Raw genomic sequence first — 26,191 nt, 5'->3', positions numbered from 1 at the left:
TGGGCAGACTCTTAGACTTCCTGAGCCCGGGGGTTCGGAGGCCCTGGGCCTGAAACTGCATTGTGGGGTCACAATCCCCTCTCTACCCAGACCACATCACCTTCAGGCAAATGAGATGTAAAGCCAGACACAAGCAGTTCAAGGTCCGTGGGAACTGGGCACCTCTCTCATTATCGAAAGTGTAGACTGAGATACAGGTTGTCATCAAATAGGATTCAAAGACAGCAATGGGAGCGGCTGACCTCTTCTAGGGAGGAGAAGGTTGTAGGAGTTGTCTTCTTTGTGAAAGTGCTGCTTCCCTAAGGTCTGAGGGCTGGGTCTCTGCTTCAGACAGAGGGCATGATGTGTGTGTATTCAGTCTCAGGCTCACAACTGGGGTTGTTCTATGGTGGCTGTTTCACATATGTCAGCCTCAAGCTCCTGCTCTGCATTAAAAGCACAAGGGGTGTGGTCTTCTCCTCTTTCTTGCATGCTGTGAATGCAGACATAAGACCCGGGATGAAATCTCAAGTCCATACTCTTCCTCTCTTTCCAGTGCCTTGCAGGGCTATATTAGGCCTTAGGCTATATTAGATGGGTAGCCATGGTTGAAAATGTCCCTAAGGGGGCAGGTGGAGGGAGTTGCTGGATGTTGGGAAGAGACCAGAGAGGAAGAGGAGGCAGAGGGAGGAAGGAAGGGAGGCAGATGTCTGTCCTGTTTTTCAAATTCAGCAGCTATAGTACAGGCAAGGAGATACGCTGAGGTGGGTGCTTCTAAGCCTGGAGCAGCTGGTTGGCTGTGTGTCCCTTGCTCTGGAAGTGAGCTCTTAGCTCTGCCTTGTACAAGGTTATCTGCGAGTAGAGTACCTAACCTTTCATTGCTCCTTGATTGGAGACTCTTCAGTGAGGCATCCTCCCTGCATTGCCTTAACGACTGAAGTGCTGTGTGGAAGCTGTCAGTGGGCAGGTGTTTGCAGGCCCTTTCCCTTGGACTCCTGCCACTAATGAATCCACAACTAGAGCACATTAACTCAAAGACAGCAGGTTTTTTCTGCCCTGATCCCATTGGGAAACGCAACAGCAGTATGGCTGATGAACAGGACTGTTGGGGTAGGGTGGTAACTGCAGCTTTGAGATGAGCCCATCTTGAGCCATGTGGGACAGGTTCTGACCTGTCTTCAGGGAGGTCTTCATATGGGGGAATGGTTTCAGATGCCCCCCCTCCACTACTACTGCTTTTCAGGCTTTGTTTTGGGGAGAGAGCCTTTGCAGCAAGATGTAGGCAGTAGAATCAACCCTAGATGGTGTCCCTTCCTGCAGTTTCCAGCAGGTGCTTCCAGAACCCAGGAGACAAAGTCTGTTCTGCCATATACGAGGCTTCTTGAAGAAAAATGCATTGTGACGTTTTCATTCCTAGGCAGCCACAGTCACCTTCAGTGAAGCAAATCTTTCTTGGGTTCCCCTGCCTCTACCTGGTGTAGGCAACAAGTCACTGAGGAGTTAATAAAACCTTCTGTTAAGTAGAAATCCTCCCTTAGAAAGGAAAATGTATGAACACATAAAATCTGAGTAGAATTATTTCTTTTTCTGGGCTCCAGGTGGTTTTGTTGTGGTGGTGGTGCTGCCTGTGGCCCTGTTTTTGCACCAGCAGTTTCATTCTGCAATCCACATGACTGCTTACCTGCCACTTGCTTTAAGATACCGCCAAGCCCAACTTTTCCTCAGGCTAGAGCTCTTTATAAAGACGCTGGGTAGGCTAATGAATACTCCTCATGATTAGTTGCAAATTTTGTTTTAATTGAATCTTTGAAGCCAAAAAAAGGGGTGAGGGGCCCATTAAATAAATTATTTTAATATAGCAATCAGATGATGCAGGCTCTTCTGCGTTTATTAAAAGGCCTAGTCAGCTCAGCGCTCAGCTGTGCGAGAAAAGCCCAGAAAGCCAGCCAGTTTTCATTCTTCGTTGCTGTTTTAGGGCCAGATCTCTCTCCCCGAACAGCATATTTTTAAGTGGCCATGTGAATTCTTATTAGGCATCCAAACATAGATATGAAACCATGCATTGTAAACAGAATTATCCTGAGCATAAAATGAGAAAAATACTGTAAGGTCTTTTCATTTCTTTATCAGGTTACCCAGGCATGTATTTTTTTTAAAAAAAGTCCGCCCACGCAGAAAGACTGGGGAATGCCAAAGCTGCATGAATTTTAATTATGCTAGACATGCGACACGGGGGCTACCTTGTAAAGAATAAAGTTAATAAAACATGGATATGGACTTAATTCTGCTTAATAAGCAGCCCTGGCAATGCACATTTTAGATGTAATTTACACAGCGTGGAAATTGGGTACAATTTTTAAGAGGTGTCTGCATGCAGACTTTCCAACTCAACAGTGTTTTCCTATTGGAAGAGATTTGTTGCTATGCTGCTGTAAAATGGGGAATTAGGCCATTCGTAATTATTGGCCAGAGACCGGCATCTTTCTTTTTCCCATTCAACTACAGCAATACACATACACAGTTAAAGTGGTATTAAATGTAAGTATTTCCCTTAAGTTTCATGTATGCATTTTCAGTAGCTGTGCAGACAAAACAGCAAAAAAAAAAAAAATCCTGCATATACTTCTATCTGTAGTTAGCTCTGTGTGTACAGAATTAGGAAAGCAGAGATATGCCTAATGACTGAATCTACAGAACGTAGCCCATGGCTTTTGAAGGCTCTATGAAAAATAAACAGGATATTCTGTTAGCAACCCTGCGGGAATTATTGCACTTCACTAAGGAAAGATGCCAATAACCTCCGTTTTGACCTAGATAGATTGTTCTGTTTAGAAAGGTAAGGGAATGCAATTCTAGATCTCTTCTCTGTTCAAGCCACCAAAGCCCTGAAATTCAGCCAGGCCTTTGTTTTAAACCTCAGTACTGAGGACAGAAGAGTTTATTTATCAAGTGAACAAAACCTCAGAAATGACAGCATCTTGAAATCATAGAATCATAGGATGGTTAGAGTTGGAAGGGACCTTAAAGATCATCGAGTTCCAACCCCCCTGCCATGGGCAGGGACACCTCCCACTAAAGAAGGTTGCTGAAATGCTGAAATGTTTATATTGGCCTCCTTCCATATCGAGTGCCTAATGTATAGGCTCCTGCATGTTTAGGTTGGGGTGGGGATATTTAATCAGCTTCATGAGTCTGATTCTCCAACAGCCACGGGGAGTCTGACCCTCTGCCTGCTCCTGTGTGCAGAATAGGGCCTTTCTCTGCAAACTGCAGGAGGAGCATTGGCAGGTCTCTCCAGCATGATCAAAACACTCTCTTGCTTCTTCATTTTATGAATCAGTGCTATTCTCTCCTTCCCTCTTCAAAGTGCGCACTGTGCAGCTTTCCAGGCTGGGACTGAAAGCGATGAAGGAGCCCAGAGGTGAAGAGGCAGAGGAAAAAAATTGCCTTAATAATTATATAATATAGAGATTATTATATTCTATTAAATATAGATAGATAAATATGTTTAAAAAAATTATGCACCTTAAGGAAAAATACCGTATTGGCCCAGCTCGGTCAAAAAATTCAGCTTTCATTGGCAGCAGTGAGGAATGCCCCTGGACTCAGCAAGGGCTAGTCGGTATGGAACAGTGTAGGCTGCACTACCCTCAAAGAGGAGCAGCTGATACAGATGAAAATGGGAGATGTTTTGAGCCTTGTTTACCCAAACAGAAGCTGAAGGAGAGAACTTCCATTGGCAGAGACCAAAGCACATGGAGGCTTTTCTGTTTCACTCGGCAGCCCACCTACGGTAATTTTTCGCCTGCAAGAATGACAGTGCAGGAAAGTTGCAGTGCATGATGGTCTTCAGTTCTCCAGCTCAAGACCACTCTGGGCTTGTTTGGTGTTTGTAAAAGCATGGGCTGTTCAGAAAATATTGTGAAGTTGGGGCATGGTCCAGAGTGGTGCAGAGCAGATGTACATGCCAGTAATGTTACTAGGAGTTCATGGCACTGTGCCCACGTTCAGAACCCAACCCTATGTACTTCTTGGCCATCTATAAGTAAAAACAGACCTGCATGTTAGCAAACACAACATTATATTCAGTTTCACAAGCTCTGCTTTAATTTAATTCCATTACTGCAGAGACAGAGACCTGGGAGAAGCATTTCTTCTTGGAGTTGCAGCAGCTCTCTTTTCAGATCCACAAATCACCAGAAAAAAAAAATCTGTCACCAACTTTATCACTGATTAGGATCATTTTTAAGTGCTGAGCTGCTGCTCCTAGTTTACAGCTATACAAGAAAACAAATTAGCCGCATGCCAAAATAACTGAAATTTATCTAATATGAAGGGGTATAAAACAGCATTCTTTCACCACAGATTTGAAGACTACAGGCAAAAAAGGATCTTTATATGTAGATGGAAAACCTCTTTCTCATGAAGATATCAGATTTGCTCACATCCTTTGAAGATGGAGCTTTGGATAATTCACTGGCAGTTCAGACAGTGATTCTCTGATTGCAAACAGCTTTCTTTAGGCCATGCCTGTACCTTGTACTGCAACATTCTTTGATGTCAAGGGAAATAATCTGGCAGAGAAAATTAAAATATGAAGCATTTTAGTTACAGGAAAGGGAAGAAAAATCTTTATTGATTGGGACAGTGAAATCTCCTCAAAAAAGTTGGCAGCAGTTAAAAAGAGATCAACAGCCAAACATTTATATCTCCCAAATGGTTTTGAATATCTCCCTCCCCTGTTCTCTTCTGGAGAACCTGATTCCACCTCGTTTTGGCATGGGGATTAAATCAGGAAGAAATGCCAGAGTTTAGTTAATCTTTATGGACATAGTGGGTGGTTTTTACAGTTGCCTTCCCCCCCCCACCCCCCAATACATTGTAATAGTTTAGAGATGAAGTTCTTGCAACAAAGTAGTTTGCAAAGACGATTTTGCTGAAGTTGGTAATTCCCAGGGGATGTTACCAACTGGTTTAAAGCGCCGCCTTCAACTGGGTATGTGCTTCACCCCTACAGCTTCAGGGATGGATTCAGTCTCAATCCTGCCACTTCTAAAAGTGTAGCTGGGTCAGGTCTCTTCTTTCCAGCCGAGATCCCCTCTCCCTCCACCCTGACCGCTGTACGACCCCCCAAATATCTTGCTCGTCACCCTGTGTGCATACACTCGAAGCTTGAACCTGAAATATGGAGAGCGCCGTTCTTACAGCAGCAACAGCAGTTACTTATCTGGATAACTAGAGACGTCTTTCTGCATCTTAAATTTTGTTCGGTGCAGGTTTGCAGCTGGAGTTATGAGGGAGCCAGCACAGCTCATGTGGGTTGCCCCCAGCAGAGCACCTGCTGATAAACTGGTGGTCTGCCTTGGGACCACAGGTACCGGAGTCAGCCTGGTGCTGCCCACCACTGCAGTCGGCTTGTAGGCTCCCCAGACGAGGTACCGACCCCCATTCACGGAAAGCTCAGCCCTTGGGGTGCCGGTGGCTGTCTCCCCGGCTCTGCTTCTGCACGGAGAAGCAGGGAAAGCCGTGGAGATGCTCGGCTGCTGAGGCTGGCTGCTCGGGCAATGGCTGAGGTGGCTGCGCAAGTCGCAGGCGGCTCCCTCGGAGCGGACGGGCGGGGCTGCGGCTCCGGGGAAGCCCGGTTCCCCGCGGGGGCGGCGGGCCGGCCCGGGGGCTGCCCGGGTGGAGGGGCAGAGCCGCGGTGGAGCTGCAGTTGCCTCGCTCTGCCTGCGCGATTTTTTCTCATCCAAACCTCGATCACGTAGGATTGCGTAGAGGAGGGCGAGCGGGAGCAGCTGCAATTCTCCCCGAGCCCGGAGCCTCGGCTCCCGCCCGGCACCGACCCGCCCGGCCGCCGCGGGGCTCCCCGCCGCCTTGGCAGCAACCCCGCGCTGCGTGGGCGTCCGGGGGGGGCATCCCCGGCCCCTCCCTCCCCCATCTTCCTCCTCGGCCTCCCCCCTCCCGGCTCCCGGGCCGGGTCGGAGGATGCGGGCGGGCGGCGGGCGCGGCTCGGCTCCTCCTCGCCCCGCCGCCGTCGGGCGGCACCGCGGAGCATCCTGAGCCCTGCACGGAGCAGCAGCAGCGGCAGCCGCACCCCCCCGCCCTCCACCACCTCCTCCTCCCCGCCTCTCATCGCTCCTCCCGCCGCCGTCCCCGCCGCGGCAGCCGGGCCCGGGGCCGCCCCGGTGCCGAGCGCTCCGCGGCCTCCGCCGGGCCGGACGATGTGGGTTGCTGCCGTCGGGGAGAGCCGCTGCCGGGGCAGAGGAGGCGAGCAGGGCTGGGGTAGCTGCGCCAGCCATGGCGCTGTGAGTCCGGGGCGCCGAGCTGCGGCGATGTGAGCCCGCACCCGCGGCCGGGGCGCTTCTTTTTTTTTTTTTTTTTTCTTTAAATTTAATTTTATTGTATCGCCTCTTTTTCGTTTGTTCGCTGGCCTGGTGCTTTTTCCCGTGGCTGCTTTTTCCTTCCCCTCCCGCCCTCTCTGCGAGCGGAGTGGGGAGGGGGGGAAAAGAGGAAGAGGAGGAGTGCAAACAGAAATGCAGCGCGGCTCGCCCTGAGCCCGGCCGCGGGAGCGTAGCGGAGCCGCGTCCATGTGCGCGCATCGCCGCGCCGCGCCTCGGAGCCACCGCGCTGGGGCCGGGGCTGGCCGCGGGCCGGGGGGGCTCTGACTCATCCCACTGCCCCTCTCCGGAGGGCGGCCGGCGGGAGAAAGCGCCGCCGCCTGCGCCCGAGCGGAGCGGAGCGGCACCGCGCCGCAGGGACCCGCGGATCCTCCGCGCCCCGCCTCCCCTCCTTTGGACAGAGCTGCCGCCGGCGGACCTTTGCAAGCGGGGCAGCCGCCTCCCGGATTTACAAGGCGCGGGGAAGCCGCCAGCCCGGCCGGGGGGTCTCGCCGACGGCCGCCCGAGCCGGGATTTGCGCTCCCCGGGGACAGACCCATGGGCGGCGGGGTCCGGCGGCCAGCCATGGTTGTTAGCCCGGGCGCCCTGCTCCGCCTGGCCGGCTGAGCCCTCCCCTGCGCCGGGACTCGGGGCTGCAGCGCATTAAGTGGGGTGCCCCCGTCCCCGCGGGGCGCGGCGGCTGTTCGGCCCCAGCGCGCCCGAGCGGCGCCCCCCGGAGCGGCGCGGAGCGGGGCCGGGGGGGCCCATGAGCGGCGATGGCAGCGGCTATCGCCAGCTCGTTGATCCGGCAGAAGCGGCAGGCGAGGGAGTCCAACAGCGACCGGGTGTCCGCCTCCAAGCGCCGCTCCAGCCCCAGCAAGGACGGGCGCTCCCTCTGCGAGAGGCACGTCCTAGGGGTCTTCAGCAAAGTGCGCTTCTGCAGCGGCAGGAAACGGCCGGTGAGGAGGAGACCGGGTGAGTACGGCGCGCCGGGGCCGTGGGGACCCGCCCCGCGGGGTGGGGCGGCCCCGGACCCGCCGGCGTGGGTGCCCCGGGGCTCCCCCGGCACCGCCGGGTGCCGTCTGGGAACAGGCGTGCTCCCTGTTCAACTTTTGCCTGGGTCCTGGCGGGTCTCCTTCCCCGGGCTGGTCGGATGGGTGGGAACAGACCAGCCCCAGCATCCCTCCGCCGCTGTCCGAAGCGTGAGCGAAGTGGGTGCTCTGGCAGGAGAAATCCTCGGCTTAATCCGAGTTTACTTAACCTAGAATTGTATTTTTCCGCCTCCCAGTAGGTATGCTTTTTAAACAGTCTCCTCTTATTTTCTGCATAGTGACAAGGAAATCGATAAACTAAGGATCAATTAGAATTGTGGTCATTTGATAACTAGATCCATCAAGTGCTACTTCTTGAGCGGAGTTGCATAGGGAATTTCATTAGCTCAGAAAGCTTTCTAGATGGCAGCGGCACGACTGTTGCACCTAACAGCAGGCTTGCAAGGACCTAGAAATGCATTTTGGGAGTCTCTTTTTCCTTTCTTTATCTTTTTGAGTGTGTGAGCGCTGAGTCTTGGCTCCTTGTAGAAAACTTCAGCCCTAGTGTACGTGTTGCTCACATTTCCATGACGCAGTCCCACCACCCGCAGTTTCAGTTCTGAGCGATGCTTTGGGCTCTCAGCTGTCCTCGGTAGGCATGAGAACTATCTGGCAAGAGTAGGCCTCTGTGATTTCTCAGTAGAATTATTATTTGCATCTTCCTTTATTTTTTCCCTGCTATAAATCACCACCAAGGTAAGAAAACAGTGATTTGTTTGAGAAGCTGTTGTGAACATGTACTTTTCTCGAGTGTCTATTAGTATCATGGTTAAAAAGGTGATACCCATTTCCTCAGCAATTTGGGATGTACCATCAACCTATGTAATCCTCCCATGTTTTCCATATGCATTAATATTTTGCTTGTTGATTAGTCTCTTCATGAAGCCCCTTCTCCACATCTGAAGTCTGTCAGTCAGGACTCTACAGCAAGGTGTCAGAGCTAGCTGAGGGCTGCTCTTCTGGTCTGTAGATTAAGGTATGTGACCTGTACTCAAGTGAGGAATAAAAAGAAATACGGTGAAAGCTTCTCGCTGTAGAAGGCCACTTACTGTTGTCAACAAAGGAGAAAGAATAATTACTATGGGTTGCTGTCAGCACTCCTGATTCACAGGCTGTGGGGCAGGGACTATATTTAGCTAACAAAATGCTTCAAGACTTGCAATGCATGGGTTAGGCTGTGAAAACCAGACTCATTAATGGTCTGTTTTAAAGCAGTTACCAAAAGAGGATGCAAAATATCTGAAATACAGTATGACTTGAAATATTGAAAGGGAAAAAGGTTGCCTTTTTTTTTTTTTCTCACGTTATGATGAGTGGTAGCTTGCTGGACTGTCCTATGTATTAGTTAACCCGTGAGCCCAGCAAAAAAGATGGCTCTTGCCCCAAAAGTGTGGTCATTTTGTCTCAGGAATCATTCTTTGTAGGATCAAGAGTGGGACCTGGGAGTCTCACTGATGAATTTTTTTCCCATTCCTCTTTCCTCCTCATCAGCATCTCCTATTGAATAAGGTCCCTCAAAGATTAACAGGGGTGGGAAATCTAGACCTGTTACCTAGATTTCAAAACGCTTTGTTACATTAAACTTTGAGTGTTTTTTATTGCACAGTGTGGTTGGTGAGTCTTTATTGGTCCTGCCATAGTGCTCCTAGCTGTACAGGTCCAATTCCACGTCTTTTGGACTCACTAAATGCCTGTGAAGAATTGATAAATTCTAAGAATTCCCTCAACTTGCATGGACTTTCATGCTGAGGAAAGTGTTCAATAACTTACAGACCAGGATGCTTTAAGGAGAACTTTTTATTGACTTAGAAAAAGGATCAAAGCTACTCAGTGCTGTAAAAATAGAGCTGTTCAGTCTTTAGAACTGTCAGTCAATCACTTGTAACCAGTGCTGTATTCATTTTATAAAATTAAAGTAGAGGAATTACGTTGCTTTAAAAAAAAAAAATCAAATGTCTTTTCCTAGGCTATAGGTTGTGTCTGCTTTAGTTCCCTATATCCATCTTTTAAATAAAGATTTGTTTCGGTGGTACATCCTATTCCTGGACTCAGGTGTGCTGCTCAGAAGGCAGTATACAACTCAGTTTGCTGCTACTCGCATTGTTTATTCAGGGAGTGTATTGTGCCCAGATAGCTTATTCATTGCAGAACTGCTCTTCTGCATAGAAAATGATATGCAAATGAATTGAAACTGGTTTAAAGAAATGTGCATACATTGTGCAGTGACCCACAACTCCAGTGATTATGTGTACCTAATGATATGCTGGCTCAGTAGTTTGCAAGTCAGTGAAATGAACGTGAGAAACATCCATGTTCAAAAGGGGTACGATCCCATTTGGAAACGGTATGGTGCTAGGGGAACTATCTTTACCTTTTTAATCATGACCTCATTTTATGGCTATGGGGAGTAACTGTCAAAATACTTCATGTTTACAGAGTGATTTTCATCTGTAGTACTCAACAAGCTCTACCAAATGGGGAGGATTCTTCCCATTTTACGGAAGGCGAGACCAAGACACGGAGCAGCTACCTGACACAGAGACCTAATTCCTGATGCGGGTTCCAGCACGCTGTGCTTTGGGCCCCCCACCACCAGTGAGGTTACAATGTGGCAATGGTGGAGCTGTAGCAACTTGCACCATTACAGAAATACAGCTCTGATGGTGGTTCATGCTCCCTTTGCTCTTTGCTTTTGTAAAAGCAATTGTGTGAGTTTACGTCAATTAAGTGTGGGTTGTTTTTTTTTTTAATATGTGACTCAAACAGCGCTGTAACTGAAATATTCAGTAAAGATGTTTGTGAGCGGAGTTACATTTTGCACTGGTTGGCACCTTGTGCTTCATTTCGCAGCTTGTGTGAAGCGAGAGTGAAATACTTCTGCTCTCACACGAGAAGGGAGAATTTCCACCCAGTAGAAGTTCAGGCTTGCTTGGCGGTGGGCATGAGTAGTCGAAGGTTTTGGCAAGCTATGGGGAAACCAGGTCTGTGCAGGGACATCTTGTATAATCAAAGCTATCAGCTCCTAGGGAAAACAGACTGCAGAAACATCTAATTTGTCAGTTGCAATAAGCACCATGTTGTAAAACGAGCACTTGTTTCATCTGCCTTTTCAACGGGCAAAGGCAGCTCTCTCTCATGCATGCTCTATGTTCTTTTATATCTCTTCCCCGTGCTTGGCTCTAAGATATGATTTCTCAGTTTAAAACAGGCCAAATAAGGACACTGAGAGCTGTGGACTAAGATGAAAATTTGGACACATGGGATTAATCCCATTATTGTGAATTAATATTGGCCACAGTTGTGCAGGTGCGAAGCAAAATATGTGTATGTTGAACAGCACCTGTACGATTATATGTATAAAGTACAGCTAGAAAAGATTAAATTATATATTTTACTCTGACCATCGTAACTTGGTAGAGGATTTAAAAGAAATTGCAATATGGCATGGCTTTTTGGTGCAGGTTCAAGAGATAGATCCCTCATCAGGGAATGATAGAGCCAAGAGGTGAATGCAGAAGACTAGACAAAGCAGCTCTCTCTACGTGATTTCTCTGCCAACAAATGGTTGAACCCAGTAGTTGCATCCCCTTTGCGGCTTCTTCATCCCTTCTTCAGCTGTTTTGTAGCAGGCTGGAAGCCTTGGGCTGGTGGGTCCAACTTGTCTGTGAAAGCTGTGGCTGTTGCTTCACCAACTGTCTTCTCAGGCAGAGCTCACCCCAGGGAGCTGGGGTGGAGTTGGCCTTCCATTGTGCCATGGCCACTGGGAGCTTGGCACAAAGGGAAGCAGGCTGGAGCATCAGGCACAGCATCTGTGGCGATTAGTGGGAATTTTATCTGAGTGAAGCCTGCTGAAAGGGTGTCATATTTGGATTCGGGCAGCTTTGGGTCAGGCGGTGCTAGGCACTGGTGTAGCAGCATCTCCGTACCTTCAGGCATTGCCTCTCCAGATGAGTTTCCAGCTCAGAGTGCAGAGTTCGGTCTCAAGAAGGATTTTTACCCCAGGAAAAAGAAAAAAAAGATCTGTGGTGTTGTTTTTTCTTTTTTTTTTTTTTTTCTGTGTCTGATATATATTTTGTGCTCCTCCAGGGAAAGGATGTTTTTCCTTAAGGAGATCTAAAGGCTTGTTCCAAAGTGAAGGAAATAGCTCACACATATTAAAAAAAGCAGTAACTTAAAATATGTTTTCCCTTTGCGGTATTTCTCATTTTGAATAATAAATGGAGATTTGGAATTTAAAATATAAGTACGTAGATATTTTTGCAGCAGTATAAGGAAAATATAAGAGCAACTTTAGCTGAAGGACACAGAAGGACTTTGTTCATTCGGAGATTCATTTAAAACATTTGAGAAGTCTATCATCTCTGCAAGCTGTTAAATTCCCTGAGTTAAATCCTAAAGTCCTTTCTGATTTCATGCAGGGTGAAAATTATGATTGAAGCTCATGGAAAAAACCACCTTTTTAGCTCCACGTTAAATTCGTCGTAGTCCTTGCCTGCTTTCGTGGAGCTGTTCATCTTAGAACAGCTGTAATATCTGCCAAACCTGTGGAATTTGGCCCCCCTGTTGGCAGTGTCCTGATGCTGGCTATGTTATCTCAGCACATAGCTGCTGTCTGCAGTAGGATTCAGGCTGTGTCTCAGTTCTTTTCCATAGTGTGTGTTTGCACACTTGGGTGTGTGCTCAGCCAAAGGAGGTCCATCACATCCTTCTGCCCGCTTCTCTGCAGAATTTGGTGCTGTGCCCCATCTCTGAGTGGCTGGGTGGAATGGAAATGCCTGGAAACCCTGGCATCACCTGGACAGCAAGAGCTCTTAGAAGTGCTAGCTGAGATGAGGGCATATATGCCAAGTGGCCAGCCAAACATAAGCGTCAATAATGTCAAGGCGAAGGGGCACAGCCTCGAGGGTGTGCGTCCTCCTTGTTTGGAGCAGTCCACTGGTGAGGTCTGCTGTTGGTGCTGTAAGCTCCTTCTGCACCCACTGGTGCTAATGAATGCTGAAATAATCAGGAGGGGGGAAAAGGGTTCCTCCTGCTCGTGACAGCTCAGCAGATGGGTTTCATTTTATCAAATTGATCCCCGGGGGTGGTATCACACATGTTCGTGACTTGCAGATGTGGTGACTGTCACAGTGTGTGTCTGTGCTCGGTTACTAGGTGGGGGGTCAGATAGCAACCCCGAACTCTCCTCTCTATAATCTGGGGAAGAACTGCAGGCTCCTGGTTTAGTCCAGAGCATGGGAAACGCAGCGGCCAGCCCGCTTTGCAACACAGCTTGCGGGTGAGCGTGTCAGTCAGTAAGCTACCTCGTACTAGGTCTGGACTGGTTGATGCCAAGAAAATCCATGGAAGTCATCCAAGCTCCTAGAGGGATGGATATCTTCCCTCCCCATGGCCTCAGGGGTAGCTGTGCTTGTGGGAGCAGTGAAAATCATTAGCCAGCAGAGGAGGTTCACCATTAGAGCAATACAAATGATTGATTCCTCCATCACCAGCCAAATGGAAAAGTCAGGGCAAAAAGAGGTTCATAAGTTATTATTTTCCCTCCCCATAAAATAAAAGATCCATATAAATCAATTTATCATTGAACTGATATAACTGGGGTTTTTTGGGAGAAAAAAAAGGTACAATTTCATTTGGAGGATTTTTATATGAGTATTTTTCTTTAACTTTCAGGTATACTTCTAAATTAAATGTTTTGAAATAAAAACCCAAAAGCTTGAGTTCCAAAAATACCGAAATGAAGACAAGATTTTCTTCCTTCCTTCCTTCCTTTTTTGCTTTGCTGAATTCAGCATGAATTTAGAATAGTTTCAATAGATCAAATACTGCATATTTTAACAGATAAGATATCTATTACCAAAACAATTCAACAGCTGACTCGGGCAGTGTGGAGAGCAGAGCTGCCACGGGAGCTGAAGAGATTGTAAGAATGTCACTCCTGTGAGAGACAAACATGTTCATGAGTCTCACTATATTGAGGAGCAAGGGCAAACTCACTTGGGCTTATCTTCTTTCCTTCTTTCTCCTCCCCAAATGGGCACACCATGAACTGCTAGATAGCATGGTGGCCAGGTAGGCATTTGTTCCATCCCTCTGGCATTCTTTCCATTTGATCTATCCCTCTGAACAGTCATGTGCACGTTATTTCTAGGAGTTTCCTACTCCCGCACAGTTGACACCAAGCTGTGATTTATTATTATTAAAATCAAGGCAAGAATTTTAACAAACGAAACATGTAAGAGATTGACATCCCTTTTGTATTTGCAAGCTCCATGGCTTGGCAGGAGGAGGTGACCAAGAGAGCAGTTCACGGAATGCAGCTCCAGAGAACTAACCTTTAAATACATGTACATTTCTGTATGCTTCGTGTTCCCGTCTTCTGTCCTAGCATCATTGTATGGCTGCGTTACTGTTGTGCCGTAATCTTGGACTTCTCTTGTGAAGTGACCCATACCAAAATCATCTACTCTGTGCCTGGGCTGCAGACACTGCAGTCTATGAGGGAACGGTACCTTTATATTCTGTTCTCCTGTTTAATGCATGGTTCGTCTCTATTCCCTAGCTAACACAATATTCTTCTTATTAATACATTTTCCTTTCTGAGTATAAAGCAAACCACTACATCTATTGTTTTACCTTTACCCTGTTCTGACACGTAGCAGAATCCTGAAATAACTTGGCCTTTCTGGAGGCTGGTTTTACTTTGCATCTTTATTAAAAGCTGTAATAGACCCATGGACACACTTTGTGCCCCTCATCCAGCAAACTGCTAGTGGGGGATCCTAGAATAAATTATTTTTAAAGGGAGGGGGTTGTGCTTTGAGGGGAGTCAATGTGGACACTGAATTTTTGCAGGATGATAGCAGGGCTGTAGGGCTACAGCTTCCTGACAGTACTGTCTCTGAAAATAGCAGCTACAACACATTTTTAAAATGGTAAACCAGAAGGCAGCTTTCTAGAGAGCTGTGGAACACGACTGTGGTATTCACTGTTCAGGCAGACCACTCCGGCTTTTCCAGCCCCCACGCTGCAGCATAGACAAATATCTGCATGCTTGTTCCAAGCACTGAATTGAGGCTCTCTGAAATCCTGATGGAGCTTACGTGGTTGCTGAGAAAATTCAGCTGGAAGTGCCCTGACACCTGTCAGACACCTCTGCTGTGCTCTGCTCATTCCAGAATGTCCTGGCTAAAGGTGACAGGCTCAGAGGCAGAGTAATGGCTTGAGCCCTGAGCCCTTCTTGTCCTCAGGGATAAGCTGCTGGCTGGTTCCTGATGGGATGGGGGAGACTGACTCCATGCAGCGCCTTGGGGAATTCCTGCCCTCTGTCCTTTCCCCATGGAGTGGGCTGGGCTGTGAGGTGGGGGTTAATGATGAAAACATCATCGTTATTGAATCGGTCTTTGCAGCTCCGTTCCTGCATCTGCTCTGTGGCTTTGGGTTTGTCCCTTTCTCCTAATATCACGGGGAGATGACTGTGCTGCTGCGCTTGGGGTCCCTCTAAGGAAATGCCGTATGGGGTTGTATTGCTCCTGGCAGAGCTCTAAGTTTGGAGGAGTGTGAAGCTCTTGTGCGGACCCTGGCTTGGGTCAGGGCAAGGGGAGTAGTAGCAGCAGCAGCTCCTCTCTCTTCTTGGAAGCACGTGCATCTATTGTATGAAGGAGGAAGGAGGGATTTTGTCCAAGGGACACGACTTACATCAGTGCCCCATTCTCCTTCAGCACAAGGATGACCTCTATTTTGGATGGTCCTTGGCACTGTCATGTTCCCAAAAAGATACCCTCAGCTGGGGACCTGTGGCACTTCTCTGGCCAGAAGGTGGGCAGCTGTGGGGAAAGGAGGGGAGGGGTTATGCTGCCTCCTGCCCGCATCCCCATCTTTCTTGCTGGGGTCTTTTCAGTGTGATGGTTCATGTTCGGAGTGCTTGGCTCCATTGATAGGTGTCAGAAAAGGGGAGATGGGAAATGATTGGTTGCCTCCAGTGGCAGGGGTCTGGATTTGAGGATGAAGATCCAGGGCTAGATACGGCTGTGGCAGTGATGGAGAGTAGAGATCTCCCCATCACACAGCAGCATCCATGGAGCATGCTGTGCAGAGCGCTCTCCCCATGGCACTCCAGTCTCCCCTTCCCTCCAGCAGTGTGCTCTGGTAAGGGAATGCATTACATCCAGTGGACAGCTACAAGCTGTGAACTGGCAAAATATCCACAGAGAGGCAATATAATTCTGTTACTTGTTTCTCTTTCTCAACTGAAAGCTGATTGGGATCATGATAAAGATAAAAAAAAAAAAAAAACAAAAAAACCAAACCAGAATGTTCCTTTCTGGAAATATTTAAGCATTTTGGATTGAAATGAAGGAAGAAAAGAGCCAGGTCTTGGGGTTAATAGAACAAGCTCACTTAATTGATATTTATCTAGAACAGCATAGTTTGCAGTCCCCTCCCCATGCTGGCTGCACAGATAGTTTCTTTGCTTAGCAGTTGCTACTCATATTGTCTGAACTGCCAAATAAATACATTTTCTTCATTCCCCAAAGCAAAACTGTTTGCAAAAGGTCAAGCAGTATGGGACTGCTGCAAGTGAAGCCAGGCTGCAAAACGCCAGCCCACATCTTCCAGAAAATTGAAAAGCAGTAGAAATTAGCAAAAAGACACAGTGGTTTTGGCTTCCAGGGACTGATTTGGGGTTGAGGAGCATACGGCAGTTCCTGAAGGATGCTCCCCGGGGACTTGGGAGCCGCTGGGCTGCAGGAGATGCAGGAATCGCACATTGGCAAGCAAGGGGCTTGGACTGTCCACCTGCTCCCGAGCCGGTCCTTTCCCTGGCACAGCTCCTGTAACCAGAACGGGGTCTGAATTACTGGCTGCCCACACCCTCCACCTCAGTTATTGATCTGCAGCCGTTCATGTGGGCATCCATGTGTGACCGACATCACGCTCTTGCAGGGGTTTTCTGTGACGGTGGCTAACAGGGCTGGCAGAGTGTGTGGTATCACCACCAGTGCTCTGCTGGCTTTTAATTGTTTGGTTTTATGCTCTTCAGTACTGGGTCTGCCTGCTGCCTAACACATAACATCGTTATTTAAAAATTAATAAACATTAATTTTGGTTTTTATTTCATTTATTTCTGTGCCACTCTTACCTTCTCCTTAAACATTTCTTCTACTATTTTTCTTTCAGTTTCTTCAAAAACACAGATCTACTTTCCATGAAATTAATTTTAGTTTTTAGAGCTAGAGCCCAATAGTGGCTCCTGAATGATTAGAAACCACCAGGTGAAGTCTGAGAGCCTCTGAGCCCTCAGGTGGTGTTGGCTGCTGGGCAGCTGGAGGAGCAGGAGCTGTGTTTGGAGACCTGTTGGAGAGGCAGATTTTCTGGTTTTGCTCCATCTGCACTGTGTCATCCTGAGCACTCTCATCCCCGGGGAGGGAGCTCACTGTTTACAGCTCTCTCCTGAGACATCAATGGGGCAGGTGGTGAACCTGCCTGTCTCACTGGAGCCCTCAGGGCTGCCCAGCATCGCGAATGAGGTATTTGTAGTGAGATCCGAACCATGAAACACCATCCTTATTTAAAACCGAGCTTTAGGTGGAATGAGGTGGATGATGGCTTTCTCACACTGTAAGTGTTTTCATTAAGTGGAAGGAAAACTGTGGCTCAGATGGGAAATTGAAATAATTCTGCAGGTTAAAAAAGGTATATTTTTACAAAGCAAAAGGAAAAAAGAATGAACTTTGAGTCACATGGCAGGTTTTGGACATTTTTAGCATGATCCTATGAAGTATAATGTTTCAAACCAGAGTGGAACAAGCAGCACATTTTCTTTATGCATTTGAGTGTTGTCTAAGATTTGTCGAAATTTAGTAACATCATAATTTTGGGTCAAAAAATGCTTGCAAACTGCTACAGGAATGCTTAAGTTGCATTAGTGCAGCGAGCAAAAAAAAATTCTTAAAATACAACCTGACTGATTCAAGCTTTAATTTTTCCACATCATAGGCTCATTACCTATTAAATAAAGAAGTATCACACCTCTCATCCTTTTGGAAAATGCTGCAGGAGTGCATGAGGAATACTGTAGCAAAAGGGGACATTATTGCCTGATGTTATTGAACACGTGCAGAGTGACACTGGGACCCAAATTTTAGCCTGAGTTGCCATCCCAAGGCTATTCTGTGAGCTGGTGTTGGTAGGATCAGGTACCCTCCACAAGACCAATAGCATCTTAAGTGATTAATTTCTGCTCAGTGCTTGTTGATAGCACATTCCATCTATTTTCTATTTTAATGAATTTACTTTTCTAGGTGTGTGGAGCTGGGTGGAAGAACGATATAGTCATTTCTGTAGTGTGTTTTGTTTGTGTGAGGGACTTCTTGGTGTTTCTGCAGTATTTCAAGCCTGTTGGATTGATGGGGGAAGCAGAGAGATTTAGTGTCTGAGAATAGCACAAATCACAGCACCGTGGCAGGCGCGAACAGCAGGGATGGCGTCTGCTCTGCTCATGTAAGGACTATTAGTGATCTGGTGCCTTGTGTGGAGCACTTCAAGGTGAGGGGAGCCAGAGACTCTGTCGTGGAGCCCTTCAAAAACTCAGGGTGCAAAAGTGTGATAATGTCACCAAGTCGTGGTCGCCTCATCAGCAAGGCTGAATGGACCCCCGAGGTTGACTAGTCCAACTGCAGCCCTACACTGACACCAGACGTACATTCTCCAGGCAGATGTTTTTTAACCTGCTTTTTACATCTTCCCATGGAGAAAATTCTAGGTAGAAATAATTTCTTAATATCCTAAACCAGGAAGAAATCTGCTTAATTGACAGTGAAGAAGTTTTATGTTGCACATTGGAGTCAACAAAACAAATCACAACCTTTCTTACTGTACAAGCAGCAAAGTGCTGCCACAAGATTGCCCAGGATTTCTGACCCGTCAAACAACTCCTTAGGACATGTCTGGGTGATGTGTGGCCCTGTAGGAAACCCTTTCTCCCTCCCTCCCTGTTTGTAGGGTGAGAGGTGCTGCAGGCGTGGGGAGAGGGCAGATCTTTTTTTGCATTTCTCCCTCCTGCCAGCTCCAGGCAGCAAAGCCCGGCAAGCGTCATCTCCAGGCATCATCCTCCGAGCCTGCCTTCCCACATCCCTCGGGGATAGCGTAGCTGTGGCCCCTTCTTTGATGGTATGAGCTTTGGGCTCAACCATCCCTCAACGGAAAAGCTCTGCAGAGTGGAGGTACACATTTGCTAAATCTTCATGCAGCACTTGAGCTCTCATTGCTGGCATAGGGAAGGTCTGGATTTTACTCCCAATGTTTCCAGTTCGTGGGTGCCTGCTTGGGAGCTGGCACAACCCATGGGGGCCAGGGAGAAGCCACCCTGAAGGGACATACGCTCGGGTGGTTCATGTAGTCACGTTTGCACCCAAATGAAATGTGCTCTGTGATTGTGGGCTCACACATAGTATTTATGCTATCCTCTGTTTCATTCTGGGTGAATATGTTGTAATTTTGGCTAATTACACAATATGTCAGGAATAATTGCAGGGTGTTCCTCAAAATAAATAATATATCTTGCGTGCTCTGCTATCCATACTTATGAGGATGCTGTAACCTTCAGTAGCCAAGGCATTGACTGTGCTAGAAAATGACAGCTTAGGAGCTGTAGCTATAACTTCTCTCCCATTAAATTTTTCATTTTTTTAATTCGCTTACCTGAAAAAGCTTACCCTGCATAAATTCTGGAACTGCCCTACATCTCTTTTATGCTTTCTTTTTTTGTCAGGCTTTGGTTTTCTTCTCATTGGAGCTCAAGTCAATACAGGTGTAGAGGATTGCTCTTTAAAGGGAAATGTTTTGAAATTTTGACTGCTGGTAAAACACACTGGATCTACAGAACAACACAAACTGTGTCCTGGGGGAGGCAAAGACAAACCCCGGAGTGCAGCTGTATAAAGAATTGATTTTTTAGTTCTCTGGTCAAATAAAAGAAGTTTGTGGGGAGGAGGGGATTCAGATCCAATGCAATATTTCAGTCTACTTAAAATGAAACTTTGACTTTCATCTCCAACTCTTTTAGCATCTTTTTTATTTTTTTTATTACATTTCCAAATAAAACGTTGTCTCAAAAGAGAAAATCAAGACTTTTACCATTTTCAGATCTCATTTTTTTTCTCCATTAATGAGATGGAGTTCATGTATAGCTTCAGCTGCTCTTACTCTGAATTTTTTAACAAAATATCTAGCTAGACAATTTTACACAGAGATAGTCAGCAATTCTGTGCCAAAATAACTGGTGGGAGTTAGGCCATCAGTCCTCTTCAACTTGCCTCCCCATTGCTTTCACTTGCACTGGTCTTTGGGATCTTTTTTAGCCCTGCAGTGCTGGAGATGGCTGTCTTGTCCATAATTTGTGTGCATGGACTGCTCAGAAGGAGTAGCTCATGTCATGCACATTGGTTTGGTGTTTACCTTCTAGGAAAACCCATCCAAGATTTTGGATCTCTTTGTCCTTGAGCCTTGGACATTACGTGGCTGTTGCCTCGGGTCAGGAGCTTGGGCAGCCAGTGAGGTGCAGGGTGACTTAGCTCTAAGTTCTAATATCTATAGGCTCCTAGGAAAAGGGGGGTCTGGGAGAGTCATATAGCAATGGTCTAATCTTGCACCCCCATTTTCAATGCTTTATATGATCCCCTTCTCTGCCCCTTACCTTACACTTGTATTAATATCCATGTAAAGCTGATTCCCTGGACATGGGAGAGCCCACATGAATGCCAGTGCTGTGCAACCACATCCTTTCCACCTACTCTACAAGTGAGAAATACAATTCCCTCGAGGGACTCATCTTTGTAAGAGCAAAGCAGGTGTAGTGCAGAGCTTTGTACATGTCTGCTCCTTGGTAGAGGGGTGCAGGCAGGCAACTGTGCTCAGTGCTGGAGGGCTAATTACTATTCCTCCTTGCAGGCATCAGCACAGGAAAGGAAATCACTTCTCTGGATGCTCTTTTTGCCTACAAGGTGCCATTCTGCTCTAGTGACTCACTGATGGTGACAGCTTTGATGGGTGCTGTCATTGGCTTGAGCCCATCATCCCTCTGAGTTAGGGAAATGTCATTTTCGGAAGCTTGTCTTTCAAATGCAGAGGTCATCCCTGTCAGCAGAGCCTGTTATTTCATGTAATACATCCTGGAAACACCATTTGTCTCTCTGTAGTTGTTAGCCCTGGGTGGAGATTTGCACTTGAGATGAGTAAATACACGAGTGTGCCATGTAGCCCTATTGTCCCACAGTCATTTTCTTCTCAAAATAAATTCCCTGTAATTGGAGGGTGACAATAAGCCTGTAATCACGTTGAACTGGAGCTGGGCATGGCCTTCATTCTGCCTCATCAGGAAAGGAGCTGGGATCAACTGTTTGATCTCCCCAGAGTCACAGATCTTGGCAATAAATCTTAGCATCAGTCCTTCAGTCTGTTTACATCTCTCCATCCTACTCACAGGCCGAGTGATGCGCCTGTGTGTTAAGCCAACTGGCTGTATCTAAATTGAAGGGTTTTGTGGCAACTTTGCAAGGTGGGGCTGGATGCCTGGCTTTGCTGTGGAGCCCCTCCTAATGCTTGGGCAGCTAGCGTTGCCCACCGTAACTTGACGTCTGTGCAGGCAGCCTGAGGAGGCATCCAAATGCAAATACCCACCAACGCTGCTCACCTCCCTTGGCTCATTTGCCCTCTCCCTGCCTGTTACTCAGGATGCTACAGGCTGCATTGCTCAGTCCATCCAGACCATCTGTTTGTAGGCTTCCTTGAGGCACAGCGTGTCCTTCTGCTCCAAGCAATTTTGCTGAGTTTAGCCACAGAAGCCGTGGAAAACACTTTGTGGGGCTGGGAAACATCCTCCTTGCCTCCGCCTGTGTGCTTTTCTGCATTTAGGGACTCCTGTGGGAGCTGAAGATTCTCAGCACTTTGCTGCAGGATTTCCTACCTCCGCACTCAAGCGACACAGTTGAAGTGTCCTCCAGGATGCCCACGTGTGGCTTAGGAGGCTTTGACCTGCTTCATGCATGGCTCACTGCAGGTGCAGTCACAGACACCCGTGCACAACATCTGCTAAAGGCTCACGGTCAGCCGTGGTCACAGCTTGGAAGAGTTGGGCAAGGTGTTTGGCTGGGGGGACATGCACCCCTGGTCTTCAAGGGCAGCAGCTCCTGGTGCAGCTGCAAGTACTGTTATTTCTGAGCTTCCCAGTTTGGGTGGATTCAGTGAATCACTGTAGGGAGTTGAGCTATTAAACTTATGCCGACAGTGATGCATTTAATCGGAGACAGCCACTTACTTCATCTTAACTCCAACCACCCTGGAGAACTCAGTGGCTCCTGGCTGGGAAGAAAACCCAACGGTTTTCTCCCTCAGCTTTTCATCTTCTCTTTCTTTCCGAGTTCTGTGCTGATGCCTGTCACCATAGTAATCTGCATGGAGCTCACTGATGCATTTTCATGCCGAGTTAATACAAACCTTCATTAATACTGTGCTTCTGAAGGAGGGATTTTGGTGCCCTTCTCTGCCTGCATGTGTTTGCAGTATTTGGCTTGTCGAGTATTCTGGAACCCATCCTTTTCAGGGGAGGTGAACTACAGTTTCTGTGGTAGCACTTTAAATGTGGAGTTAATCTAAGTAAATTAGGAGCAGTTTACGCTCTGACTTGAATGCTGGTTTTGGTGCGTTAAGGGTTTGAGTGCTGGTTGGGTGAGTCATAAATCAACCTCCCATTATGACAGCTGCAGTCTGAACGGGGGAAAATAAGAATAATGGAATGTGTAAATTCCAGGCTAAAATGTTTAATTGCGATAAACAAATGTTTAAAGAACATTTAGGTGAAATATGGTCCTGAGATGTATTACAGTTCCCATGTTTGCAATCACATCCTCAGCAAAACTGTTGCACAGGCACAGCAGAGTCATCATTATGCCCAGCCATGGTTCACATCAGGCCTGGAGATGCTTTCTGCCTTTGCCAGACCAATGTCCTGAGCAGGTGCCAGGGGGGCTGTTTCGGAAGCCTGCTGCTGGCATCTCTGACAGCCTTGCTGTGCTAAGACCAGGCAGAGGTGTTGAGTCAGAGCGTGTCCTGCTGCAGAAAAAGAGCAAACAAACAGGCAACTCTCCTGCTGAAATCACACAGTCGGTACCAACCTTGTTGCAGGTCGCTGAATATAAAATGGCTGCTTGCTGTCTGAGCTAGCAGAGTCCTCTGTTGTTTGACAGCTCATTGTGCAGAGAACAGTAACCCCAAGAGCTTAAGAGTTTATGCTATAACCAACACAGAGAACTGCTGGCACCCAGCACAGTAACTTCTGGAGTGGATTTAAAAGCAGTTCTGCACCAGCAACCTTGAGTGGAGACCTGTCTGCCAACCAGAACATCGTTATGAATTGCAAGAATCCTTGGTGCCAGTGGCTCAAATCCCTGAAAGGACGCTAAGCCCTTCATCTTTCCAAGAAGTCATGGAAAAGCAGCCCCTCTGAGATCCCTACCATTAACTCAGAGAGTTCTGATTAAGGTGACTTCTTTGAGCAGGATCTTGTTGAGTCCCTTTAGATTTCCTGGCCCAAGGCAAAGTGGGGCCTGGCTTGCTGCAGCCTCAGGTAACCATATGGCCATAATGAGAAGTGTTTGGTGAATTGCAAGAAATGAGGCTGTGGCAGACTGTATCGGGTTCGTCGCTGTGGGTTTATGCTGCTACATGTGGCCAGATCGTGTTTGTGCTGCTGCTTCGCTGGTGGGAGCAAGCAAGAGTTGGTGCCTTCAGTGGGGCTATGCTAAATGCAGCCTTGGTGCATAACCTCATAGTTCCTCTCTGCGTTAAGAGAAGTTATCCTGCTTGTGTGTTCTCCATTTTGCAGTTAACGGGGTGAGTTCCTTATTCACCTTAAATAGCAGAACTAAAAGAAAAGGTCATTGAAGAGCCAGTGATACACCTGATAAGAAACATTTCTGGCAGTGTCCCTGCTAGAGGAGCTCTTGCTCTTTTCCCCATAGCACACAGTGAATATCTTCAGCATTGCCAGTGGTTTGGGGATGAGCGACGTGACTTTGTGGGGTAGCTAATTTGGGCCAGACCCTTGGCCTTCTGTGAGCATGTCCCTGGCGATTAAACAAAGTACATATGAGCACCCTGCACCTATCATGTCTTTGGCAAGCCCCAGGAGGGTGACAATCACCGTATAGCCGTACAATAAGGCAGGAAGCACAGCAGCTGATGGTGAACTGGTATGACTAAGGCACAGCAGCAGGACAGCTGAAATGAATAATGGTGGCATCACATTACCATGTAAGTAGAGACAAGGAGATTAGCAATCAGATCATGACTTAGCCTCAGCTGTGTCAAAGGGCTCAGAAAGTTAAAAGCAGGGCAGGCAGAGGTGGTAAGTTTGGCCTGTGGAAAGGGAAGCAAGCAGGATGCGCTTCAGGGAATGTGCAGTGAGTTGGTCACTGGATGATTGCTCTAAGAAGGGTCATCAGCTGAGGACTGTGTCTTCACCCTAGGGAAACCCCCCAGCCTGGCAGATGCTGCAAACCAGGAACAGAGCTATGGCTTAGCTCTTGCTACTCTTATTTTGTACTGTGACTGTGAGCTTTTCTTGTATCTTCTGGGGACGCTACATTTGAAGGATTTGAGCTCACTGTATTTAGCATAAAGAAAGGATCTACTGAGCTTTTTCCAGCACCCCCCAGCCCTGAACAGCTGTGTATGAGCAACCAGAACAGCATCTTTAAAGTAAGCATCCTAAAGCATAACAGTATTGCTTATAAAATAAGGGTAAAAAAAATCCCTTTGTGTATCATGTGGGAATCCTAATAGCATGGGGTCTGCACTGGGAGTGGAAATCTCCTGTGTTTTGTTGGTACTTTGGGATCAAGGCCATCATAACTTCTTTCTTAAATCCATTTTGAAGTACTTGACTTTGTGTTTAGGGAGATGCTGAGTTGGTGTTGAAGTCTTGTCTGCATTAGTTCAGTTCCATTTCTGTGGGGAAAGCTGCTCCTACAGCAAAATAGAAGAGTGTACAGAGGAGCCTGAGTGGGAGGAATAGGTTTATCCCAAGTACATTATGCAGTATTGCTCCTTTAAAAGCAAGAGGATCTGAGTCCCCATTGCTACGCCAGGACAAGGTTAGACAGTAGGTTTGAGTTTGATTCCTGGTAAATTCTGTGAATTACAGAAAGAAAATGCTTGTGGCAAGATTTGTGCTTGTTTGCGCTGTGTTTTTTTTTCCTTTTTATGGTTTGCTTCTTTCTCTTATTGATTATATCTGGAGCAGTATCATTGGGGGAACTTTAGACAAATAAAAGTATCAGGGTTGTAGGCTTTTATTTTAATTTTTTCTCCCTAGGGCTCCAGTAAGCACTGGGAATACTGCCTGCTGGGAAGGGTTAGTCTCTCTTTTTTTTTTATTGCAAAGCTGTGAAAAGTTCTCAGTGTATTTTGTTGCCGTTGTGTCTTCTCTTCTAATTTATCAGGGTGTCCCACCATCCTTAATTGACAAGGAGAACTGCTGGTTTTGAGATTATTTTTTTTTACAAACTGAGGGTTTTCAGCTTGATTGCTGCAGTACAAGGGATAGCAATGCTGAAAGACTGTGATAAAATTGGTCTGTAGGTGGAAAGAAGTGATGTTAAAATATATGATACGGCAGAAGTAGGGAGTCTCTTAAAGGTCATGTGCAGAGCTTTGCCTCTGGGCTAGTAGGAAAAATCCTGTCCTGTGATTATACAGTTCCCTCTTCAGGTAATAACTCTGTAGTGAGCTTTGGGGAGAAAGATGGGTAAATCCTTTTTCCTTGTTAAAAGCTGCCTTCAGCTAAAATTTTTGCCTGTAGGCCTCCCAGTCATACTGCTTGTTGTATGAATGACAAATCCCAATATCCCACTTTATGCCTAGACATGAGACAGGAGGTTCCCTGGTAGGAAGCAGCAATGCTGCTGGCTGTTGTCACCAGCATAAGCTGTTTGTGTTTGAGCTGGTCCCTCTGCAGTCAGTTGAGAGATGCAGGTAGTTTTAGCACCTTATGGACCTGGCCTGTCTTGCCTGTGGAATTTTGGGATGCAAAGGGAGCCCAGTTCAGGTGTAGAGATGGCTGTACTAGGTGAGACAAATCGCCCATTGCCCAGAAAACTCCTTAACCCTCCTGGGCTGTGCTCTGCATTAGAGGGGGAGAACTTTGTGGTTGGCTGTGTATGTCTCTACAGTGCTTTTGTATTTAGTTCAGTTTGGTACCCGAAGATGCAGCTGCTCACCAGCACTTCTCTCCTGTAGAAAGAGACCCAAGGAAATTCAGAAGCCAGGGAAGGAGACATCTGTATGTCTCCAAAGTGCTTTCTGACCCTTTAGTGTCTGGAGAAAGCATTCATTTGCTGGTGCTGCAGGGCCTCCTAAATGAGCCTGGGGAGCAGGGATACTCCTGCAGAAGAGGATCTGTGCAGTGAGGAGAGACAGGAACACTGCTGCTGTCAGCCTGTGTTAAAGCCAGGAAGAATGTGCTGGTTTTGTGTGTGGCTGAGAGCCCTTCACTCCCTTTGAGTTTTACTTTGAGTTTGGGTGTAAGCCTCAAACTTCGGCAAAACCAGGTCAGGTCAGAAAAAAAGCACATGTAACATAAGATTTCCCCTCCAACCTGTCCCTAGACAGGCATTGACTCAGAAAAGCCTGGGATTATGAAGAGGGCAGCTGTTAAAGCTTGAATCAGACCTGACTGTGTGACTA

The 26,191-nt window shown here is 47.3% G+C and overlaps 1 protein-coding gene across 3 annotated transcripts in view; it reads left to right on the top strand.

Annotated features, from left to right (window-relative positions):
- The window catches only part of FGF12 (fibroblast growth factor 12), a 145,249-nt gene that overhangs the window by 35,367 nt on the left and 83,691 nt on the right, over positions 1-26,191 (top strand). The window contains exon 2 of one of the 3 annotated variants that reach the window (XM_074153208.1): positions 128-136. The exons of 1 other annotated variant lie outside the window; for it this stretch is intronic. In XM_074153208.1, the coding sequence (XP_074009309.1) occupies positions 128-136 (9 nt within the window). Of the gene's footprint in view, positions 1-127; positions 137-7,132; positions 7,332-26,191 lie in introns of those variants that run through there. One more of the 3 variants, XM_074153207.1, reaches the window with a different exon arrangement.

Source organism: Numenius arquata, chromosome 9, assembly GCF_964106895.1.
Source record: "Numenius arquata chromosome 9, bNumArq3.hap1.1, whole genome shotgun sequence".
Lineage (NCBI taxonomy): Eukaryota > Metazoa > Chordata > Aves > Charadriiformes > Scolopacidae > Numenius > Numenius arquata.
Note: the sequence above shows the minus strand (reverse complement) of the source record. Positions and strands in the feature narration are given on the sequence as shown.